At 43.6% G+C, this 10,278-nt stretch overlaps 1 protein-coding gene across 1 annotated transcript; it reads left to right on the top strand.

Moving 5' to 3' along the window:
- Positions 1–627: 627 nt before the first annotated feature.
- On the top strand, positions 628–6,361 carry LOC135526996 (transcription cofactor vestigial-like protein 2). Its single transcript, XM_064955668.1, has 4 exons — positions 628–998; positions 1,630–1,972; positions 3,777–4,217; positions 5,181–6,361. The coding sequence occupies exons 1-4, from the start codon at positions 912–914 to the stop codon at positions 5,222–5,224; spliced, it is 915 nt and encodes a 304-aa protein (XP_064811740.1). The 5' UTR covers positions 628–911; the 3' UTR covers positions 5,225–6,361.
- The last annotated feature ends 3,917 nt before the right edge of the window (positions 6,362–10,278 follow it).

The following is a 10,278-nucleotide window of genomic DNA, read 5'->3' as shown; positions in this document are numbered from 1 at the left end:
TGGAATTGTGTATTTCTTTTCTCCTGGTGTTGGTATGGCCAGTGTGTGCACCCTACAGTTGACACCTCAGTGTCATTCTGAGAATTCCACCAAATAGCTCCAATGTCCGCAGACTTTACTTGGCTACCCAATGGATGTTTTAAAGGATGGCCGACTTGACACTTTAAATGGGAATAGAATACACATTTCCTATATCCACTGACCGAGCGCCTTCTCTTTAATGAAGTCACTTGCTTGTTAAATTACTCTATTGCCTCTACGACCATAACTGAATCTACTTCTGCGGTGGGCCTATTGGCCTATGACCCTCTGTGTAACCCTTGGAAAAGTTTATTTTGGGGTCAAAGAAGTTAAGGATCATGCCAAATAAATTAGACAGATCACATTATGAGCACTGGAAAACGTGCATGGACAATTGAAAACGTGCATGGACAATATGTAATTCGATAATAATAGATTTATTTTACAATCATGAACCGATTACTCACAAATTATCATTGGCTACATTTCTTAATAGCCTACAATTCTTATATTACTAGAAAGAAATCGTAATATATCTTCGTGCTCTTTACTAAACAATTTAGGCTTATGTAATATTACAAATCAGAGCATTTATTTTAGCGGGAAGCTATTGGACAAGCTACAGGACACTCTTGTGTGTGTTTTGTTGTATAAACCTCTCTCACCACAATCTGAGAGCGCAGCTGCTGTTGCGCAGCGTAGCAGAGAGCGCTCTCTGGAGTGATGTCGAGCCTCGTGCTGCCTGCTGCGCATTGCCACTGACCGAGCGCCTTCTCTAGTTGCCTTGCTGCTGCTGGTAGCGGAATGTTGTCGCTCTCTTACAACGTTGGTTTCCATATGACAGTGCGACACTTCCCTTCCCTGGCCCGAGAGGACACCGTGTCATTACCATGAGTTGTTTGGATGTTATGTACCCAGCCTATGGACATTACGCACCGTACGCTCCAGCCGCCCCCGCGTTCATCAACAGCTTCCAGGTAAGGAGGCGCTGTCAAATGTTTTCGAATTAAACTAATTAATTAATTAAACTTTCGAACTAATTAAACGCGCGAGAGAAACGTTGTTTTCCGAGAATAAGTTTATTTGCATAAAAAAGTAACCTATTTGATTGTTTTACCTACACATAAACTTGGATCTATGGGCAGATTATCAACGAGGCCTGTAAGAAACCAAATGTCTCCAAAAAAATTCCAAAACCTGCACTTCTCTGTTTCTACATTTTCCATGATCAATGCTATGGATCTCACATTTTTTTTTGTCTAATGTTGGTAGTTTATCAGACCCATAAGCAGTGGATGTATGTTGTCGGTATTTGTATGACAGGGGGCTTACCAATTGGCACATACTGATTTCGTTTGAATAGTTGTGGAGAAAACAGTGTCATGACCACAAGACTATTAGTCAATGCACACACACACACACACACACACACACACACACACACACACACACACACACACACACACACACACACACACACACACACACACACACACACACACACACACACACACGTCTTATGTCACAATAGACTTGGTCATCCAGATCTCTCCCTTCTAATAACTGTCCATTGACCCCACCCTGCCCCCCTTCCTCCTCCCCCTTCAGGCACCCATTGGTCTGAGGAGCCCCTCTCCTCGCCGTAGAGACTTCATGATGGAGAGCGCGGAGATGACAAGGTGTCCGGAGGGGGTATCGGCGGGCACCAGCACGGGCCCTGGCTCTTCCTCCTCCGCCTCTTCCTCATCCTCATATCCCCGTGCCACTCGACCAGAGGAGTGCCATAAGGAGAAACAGGAAGTGCCCGAGGCTGAGTACCTGACGTCTCGTTGTGTCCTCTTCACGTACTACCAAGGGGACATCAGCAGTGTGGTAGACGAACACTTCTCCAGGGCACTCAGCTCCTACATGGAGGGAGAGGGCAAGAGGAGGGCATCGGATCTGGGCACAGGTAGCGTGTGTGTGTGTGTGTGTGTGTGTGTGTGTGTGTGTGTGTGTGTGTGTGTGTGTGTGTTGGTAGATATAAAATGGCAAACCAAAACGGCAAAGAAATGGACAGAAGGGTGCTTGTTTAGTGGTGCCTGTTGTCCTTTGCCCTAATGGGGTCAGAGGTTAGGAAGGCTTGAGGGTCAAGGGTCAGGGATATTATTAGACACGTGTGACATGCTTCATGCTCTCAGTTAAGTGTGTTTTTGGGCAGTTAAGTGTAGTTTGATGATTTTTCAGAAGAATATTAATGCAGATGCAGGTAAGATCAACAAAGTTCAGGATTTGGGCCAAGAAATGACCCAATGGTAGGCAGTATGTCATAAATGAAACTGATATTATAGAGAGAACCAGGTAAAGAGATTGTTTTACACAAAAGAGACCGACATTACTCAGATGAATGGGTTATTAACAATCAGTGGACGTTTTCTCGACAATCACCAATAGGTGCAGACAGCGTCAACCAATGCCTTCACATTAATTGTATTCTACAGCTTTTTCTTTTTTTTTACAAATGGTTTCAACTTTCTCTCGATCAATGGTACCACTATTATATTCGCCAAAGTAGTCACCCAAACTCGAGTTGTGCTCTGCTTGTCCTCCCGATTTCCATGTAGGACTTAGATCCTCCCTCTCCCTCTCTCGTTGGACGTCTTCCTGCCTGACAACAGATACTATGTTTATACGCGGCCGTAAGCGTTGAACCCCGCGGGCCGGCATATCGCCTTCAAATGGCTCCGGGCGGCCCCACAATGGCCGCTGCTGATTTATCACACAACTGGTTTGATTGGGGCTGCTGCGTGCACTGCCGCACGACGGTGTCTTTTTTCAGAGTAATTCTAAATATAAAAAGTAACGTCTAAAAGCCTAAAACTGTCCCACTGACATTCTGCTTCGGGCGAACGGAGTGGTGCAGAAAAAACAACAGGTGGGGGGGGTTCGTGTACAAGTCCAGAGGAGGGGGTAAGTAAGGGGGGGCTGGGGGGAGGCAGGACACAGGGCCAGGGTTCTCTTCCTCTCTGTGTCAGTGAGTGTCTGTATCTCTCTCTGCTTCAAGTTTTAATGTCCCGTGCACAAACAAGTACAGTGAAATGCCTTTCTTGCCAGCTCTAAACCCGACAACACAGTCATCAATATCAATGTGGTACTAAAAATAACAAGGTAGAAGAAAAACGCACAACAAATACAATAAGAAATACAATAAGAAATAAGAACATGAGAAGTAAGCTACTGTATATACAGGGTCTGTTCCAATACCAATTTACAGGGATACTGGAGTGATATAGGTTGATATGTATAGGGTTAAGATGACTGGGCATCAGGATATACAGTATAGGATGATTGTATGTGAATGTGTGTGCGTGTGTGTAGAGTCAGTATAAATATGTGTGCATGTGAGTGAGTGTGTGTGTGTTGGAGCATCAGTGTGTGTGAGTGTGTAGAGTCAGTATAAAAATACAAGGTCAACTCAGTCCATGTCGCCATTTTGTTAGCAGTCTTGGTGTCAGACTCGGTCTGTCTATTTGTTTCTCTCTCTCTCTCTCTCTAAGATTCTCTAGTATTTCTTTCTGTGGCCTGCAGGAGACTACTGTTGGTAGGATTGTGTGCTGTATGTACATATGTGTAAAAACCATATGACCTAATGTTGTTTTCATGACTTGCATGCATCTCTCATGGGCTATTCCATATGTGTCTGTAAATCATGCCATACAGTAACACAACTGTCCGTGACGTATGCCTAACCCCCCCCCCCCCCCTCTCTCACTCAGATACCCCTTCACCCAGTAGTCGCCGAAGCTTCCCCCCCTCCTTCTGGGACAGCAACTACTCCTCCGCCCAAAGTCGCTCCCACTGCGAACCCGGAATGCCCACCTATTCCATGGACCCCTACGCTTCCGGACTCCGCCCGGGCATTCCGCACCCTCACGCCCATCCTCACAGTCACCCCCACTCGCACCTCCACCCAACAGAGGGATGGGGCTACACCCCGAGCCAGGCCTACGGGCCCTCCAGGCCCCTCCACGAACTCTACACTCCTGGTGGCCTGGAGCCCCACCACCCCTACAGCCCCTTGCTTATGCCCACCGTGCGGCCCCACCACCTGGGCTCCCTCCCCGTGCACCACCCCTATGACGTCACCAAGCTGGACCCCACCGCGCCCTGGCCGGGCCTGCTGCCCCCCGGAGAGATGGCCCTCAACATGGACGCAGGTATGGAGTCGCTTCTCTACTTCAGCGGAGCCTACCGCAACTACAACAAGCACAACCACAACAACAGCCACCTGCAGCTTTTCAATAGCAGTCCTCTCTGCTGCAGCCACAGCCACCTGCGTGTCCACAGTCCCATACATTTGCAATATCGGTTAACACCATGAACCTCAAACGATCGACAGGCTTTTGACCACAGACATTAACATTGGAAAGCTGCTTATTGAGCCCACGGAAAGTATTTTAATACAGATGAATGTGTACCCGCAACCCCAATGAAATGGACTTTTCAATATCATCTGTCAACACAGCTTAGTCATTTCAGTTGTCATTGTGCTATTGTTCCGAATTCTACAATGTAAGCTGATCAATCATGTAATACTATTAAATGTCAGTTTCCCACCAGACGAACTGTCACCTGACCGTATAACGATGGCTGCTGAGCACACCAAACATTTATTTGGTGTGGCAGCCATCAGAGAATCCACCAGTATGCGTTATTGACCAAAAAAAACAACATACTTTTACCAGTTCTCTATCAGTGTGTTTTGCCCTCTGTGCTGGGACGGTTTAGTGCCAATAATAAACTGTTGTAGTTTTGTCCACCTCACTCTCTAACCAGAGCCCAATTTGGCGATTAACATCCACTCACACCTTAGTCTTCAGTCTCGGTACACTACACCTCTACATTAACCTGGTCCTACAAGCCACCTCAGCAGTTTATTTCTTTCAGCTACATTTGTCACTTTTAGGTCACATTTGTGAGCTGTCCTACTGTATGTTTCTTTGCTGCTGTTGTATGGCATAAACAGAAAATTAGTGTCAGAGAAAACACATCATCAATAGCCTTTAAAAAAAATTGAAGCTGTTTGGATTAAAGAGCAGGAGCAGCCATGACAACCATTGTGCCTCGTTCTCATTGTTTTCCTCCATTGTATCTTCTTTCTTTTTTTTCTACATCCCCAGGCCTCCAGCATCACAAGAAAGGGAAGGACCTGTACTGGTTTTAACAACCCTCCTCCTTTGCCATCGACCAGCCATTACCGGATCCAATTAGGACGTCTGGACCTGTACCATTGAAGCGCCCCCTCCTCGCCGTTCCCTCATCCCCCTTTATCACTCACCCACCACCACCCTCGTCCCCCCTCATTTGCCCTCGCCTCCCCCCAGGCCCACAGTGCCAGCGCAGCCGAGAGGCTCCAGGTTGGCATGTGTGTACCGTGGAGATAAAGACTCAGAGGCTGGGCTTATGGAGAGCAGAGCAGAGAGAGAAGATGTACAGCCTTGGAGACCACTGTTCTGTGTTCTGTGATGACTGGCCTATCCCTCTCCTCTCCTATCCCTGCTCGGGGCTCATCTGTGTGGTGTAGCAGCACAGAGACCATTGGAGGCCACTAGCAATGTGCTAACAACAGTGTCCTGGTTTGGATAGAGAGGCAGAGAGGGACAGGCTCATAAGAAACTTCCTTTGGACACAGGGGAAGTGCAAACAAAGACGGATGAGATGAAATGGTATTTATCACATGCTTCGTAAACAGGTGTAGACTAACATTGAAGTGCTTAAACCGGTCGCCCAATCTTTCACTACACCCCTCCCTACTGCAGGTTCTCTTCTCTGTGTTGACACTGCACTCGTCATCTATATTATCTGGGCAGTTATCTGCATTTCGTCAAATGGACATGCGATGATTGGACTGGCTGTGAATGGTTTTTGGATTGTGACTGTAATCATAATGTTTATTTTCTTTATTTTTTTCTATTTATTTGTGTTTTAATATCCATTTCTGAAATGAAATCTTCATTTGGCCAGTGCTCTGGAAATACTCTGGTTGTGGTTTATTAAAAGCTGGTTGAGAAGTTCTTGAAGAATGATTGCGAGAGGCTATAAAAGGTGTTTGACAGTATTTGTTGATCTATGAACTAACCTTTTAGTTTGAGGAAAGGAAACACTACAATGTATGTCAATGATCAGCATAGTTAATAATACGCATTTTATAAGCTGTTGATCAAGTATTGATCAGACACCACATTTGCTTTTAATAATTTGAATGTGTTCCATTGATGTTCCTTTCGTTATACATGTGACTTGTAGCCGTTTTAAAAATGTGGACCTTAGAAGTGTTATTCAGGGCGTGCATTCTCTTGCTTGTGTCAAGAAATAACATTATTGTCAATAAATATTTTTATGGTAAATTCAGACTTTTTTTTCAATATCTGTACAGAATTATTTGAGTGATTTTTAAAAAGTATATGGACCCGTCAGCATAACCCAGTGGCAAACTGGTTACAATGATGTCATCATGAAGTCTTTTGTGACGCCAGGGTCAGGTTATAAACTGGTTACAATGATGTCATCATGAAGTCTTTTGTTTAGCCAGGGTCAGGTTATAAACTGGTTACAATGATGTCATCATGAAGTCTTTTGTGACGTCAGGGTCAGGTTATAAACTGGTTACAATGATGTCATCATGAAGTCTTTTGTGACGTCAGGGTCAGGTTATAAACTGGTTACAATGTCATCATGAAGTCTTTTGTGACGTCAGGGTCAGGTTATAAACTGGTTTTACATTTTTTTTAAAATGGTTATCTGACCAAACGACACATCTTTCCAATGACTTGTTTATGTTGTCATGAAAAAAATCACCTTTGCCTGGTTGTAATCTGGTCATATGATGTCTTTTCAAACAGGGAATTATGTAATTGTTACATTACATGTCACATTTTGCCTGCTGGGGAAAGCTAGTGGAAGCCTGAAGATATGTTACACTTGAAATGACAGTGATTGAGTTATCCATGTAAACAACATAGTTTTGTGGGGCGTAAATTTAAACAGAATTTAATTCCAAAATCTAAACGTTGAAGTTATTTTTCAAATAATCCAAACACCTCCGAAGACATTCTGTTCTACTTCCATTTGACACTTTGACACCTATGAAGTGGAAACGAGCTTTGAATTCCAATTATGTGTAATCCGAGATGATTACACTCCCAGTTATGCACAAGTGTTGCTGCACTATTGATCCAGATGATAATCAAATTGTGTCAGTATGCCAAGCATCGTACATGTTCATTTAGATGGACATTATGTTTGAGCCACTCGGGAGCAGCCAAGTATGTCACTGGCTGAGTCCCAAATTGCATCCTATTACCTATGCAGTGCACTACCTTTGTCCAGAGCCCTATGGGCCCCAGTTAAACATAGTGCATAGGATGCCATTTGGGACACAAGCATGGCCCCAAGGCTTGGAAAAACACATGTAAAGTAATCAAGTTGGAATGACTTTTTGAGGAACAGTATCTTGTTGCTAAAAGCACCCTCTGCCAGACAACTTAAAGCCATGCATGTACACAATTACAAAAGGTATATTATAAGGTATACCGTTTTGTAAGCGGTATAAGCATAGGGTATATTGCATCCCATTTAAGCCACAAAGATCACATTCAAATACTTACAATGAATTAGAGTTCTAAGATGTAATTCTACGATGTAAGCATAGAAATGTTTATATATCAAATCTGCCACTACAACTGTAATGACCTGAAGAACATGTAACAGCATATTGTTCAGCTACACCAGTTAGACTATCCTTAGTGTCCCCCAAAGAGATGCACACTGAGATGTACAAATGCCCCTTCCATGACATAGACTGAATGGAGGTATTTATGGAGATAGTTTAGTGCCTAAAATAAGGGGATAAATACATGTAAATAAAGAAATACAAATAGTTTCTTGATCTGCCTTATATCTCCCAGATATAGGACAGACACTTCAGAACCAACTTCCTTCAGATAATGTTTTAATTGTTCCATGTAGGGAATCTGTTATTCAATACGTTTCTATTGGTTAATACCAGTATTGCCAAATTCAATGTTTCATCCATTAAGTTTTTAATATATTTTTTTGACAGGGTTCTTAAAATACTAAATCAAACAGTTAAATCATTTTTGGAATGACCATCTTAAAACAATTCCAAAATTTTTGCTTAGAACCCTTCTCCCTCCTCCGGCTTAGACATGGATTAGATTCTAGAGAGTTAAAGAATGATTTTTAAGTCTTGAGACAATTGATGCATGGATTGGGTATGTGTGCCATTCAGAGGGAGAATGGGCTAAACAAAACATTGAAATACCAGGCACACCGGTTTGTGTCAAGAACTGCAACGCTGCTGGGTTTTAACCATACCTACATGTACAGTGGGGCAAAAAAGTATTTAGTCAGCCACCAATTGTGCAAGTTCTCCCACTTAAAAAGATGAGAGAGGCCTGTAATTTTCATCATAGGTACACTTCAACTATGACAGACAAAATGAAAAAAAATCCAGAAAATCACGTAGGATTTTTAATTAATTGATTTGCAAATTATGGTGGAAAATAAGTTTTTGGTCACCTACAAACAAGCAAGATTTCTGGCTCTCACAGACCTGTAACTTCTTCTTTAAGAGCCTCCCTGGTCCTCCACTCGTTACCTGTATTAATGGCACCTGTTTGGACTTGTTATCAGTATAAAAGACACCTGTCCACAACCTCAAACAGTCACACTCCAAACTCCACTATAGCCAAGACCAAAGAGCTGTCAAATGACACCAGAAACAGAATTGTAGACCTGCACCAAGCTGGGAAGACTGAATCTGCAATAGGTAAGCAGCTTGGTTTGAAGAAATCAACTGTGGGAGCAATTATTAGGAAATGGAAGACATACAAGACCACTGATAATCTCCCTCAATCTGGGGCTCCACGCAAGATCTCACCCCATGTGGTCAAAATGATCACAAGAACGGTGAGCAAAAATCACAAAACCACACGGGGGGACCTAGTGAATGACCTGCAGAGAGCTGGGACTAAAGTAACAAAGCCTACCATCATTAACACACTACGACGCCAGGGACTCAAATCCTGCAGGGCCAGACGTGTCCCCTTGCTTAAGCCAGTACATGTCCAGGCCCGTCTGAAGTTTGCTAGAGAGCATTTGGATGATCCAGAAGAAGATTGGGAGAATGTCATATGGTCAGATGAAACCAAAATATAAGTCTTTGGTAAAAACTCAACTCGTCGTGTTTGGAGGACAAAGAATGCTGAGTTGCATCCAAAGAACACTATACCTACTGTGAAGCATGGGGGTGGAAACATCATGCTTTGGGGCTGTTTTGCTGCAAAGGGACCAGGACGACTGATCCATGTAAAGGAAAGAATGAATGGGGCCATGTATCGTGGGATTTTGAGTGAAAACCTCCTTCCATCAGCAAGGGCATTGAAGATGAAACGTGGCTGGGTCTTTCAGCATGACAATGATCCCAAACACAACGCCCGGGCAACGAAGGAGTGGCTTCGTAAGATGCATTTCAAGGTCCTGGAGTGGCCTAGCCAGTCTCCAGATCTCAACCCCATAGAAAATCTTTGGAGGGAGTTGAAAGTCCGTGTTGCCCAGCAACAGCCCCAAAACATCACTGCTCTAGAGGAGATCTGCATGGAGGAATGGGCCAAAATACCAGCAACAGTGTGTGAAAACCTTGTGAAGACTTACAGAAAACGTTTGACCTCTGTCATTGCCAACAAAGGGTATATAACAAAGTATTGAGATAAACTTTTGTTATTGACCAAATACTTATTTTCCACCATAATTTGCAAATAAATAAATTACAATTCCTACAATGTGATTTTCTGGATTTTTTCTCTTATTTTGTCTGTCATAGTTGAAGTGTACCTATGATGAAAATTACAGGCCTCTTTCATCTTTTTAAGTGGGAGAACTTGCACAATTGGTGGCTGACTAAATACTTTTTTGCCCCACTGTACATACTACCTCAATAAGCCTGACTAACCAGTTCCTGTATATAGTCTTGCTACACTTATTTTCAAATGTCTCTTTACTGTTGTTTTATTTCTTTACTTACACACACACACACGCACACGCACACGCGCACGCGCACGCGCACGCGCACGCGCACACGCACACACCTTTTTGCACTATTGGTTAGAGCCTGTAAGTAAGCATTTCACTGTAAGGTCAACACCTGTTGTATAAGGCTGTTAATTGTGGCATGTTGTCCCACTCCTCTTCAATGGC

Source organism: Oncorhynchus masou, chromosome 32 (genome assembly GCF_036934945.1).
Source record: "Oncorhynchus masou masou isolate Uvic2021 chromosome 32, UVic_Omas_1.1, whole genome shotgun sequence".
Classification (NCBI taxonomy): domain Eukaryota; kingdom Metazoa; phylum Chordata; class Actinopteri; order Salmoniformes; family Salmonidae; genus Oncorhynchus; species Oncorhynchus masou.
Note: the sequence above shows the minus strand (reverse complement) of the source record. Positions and strands in the feature narration are given on the sequence as shown.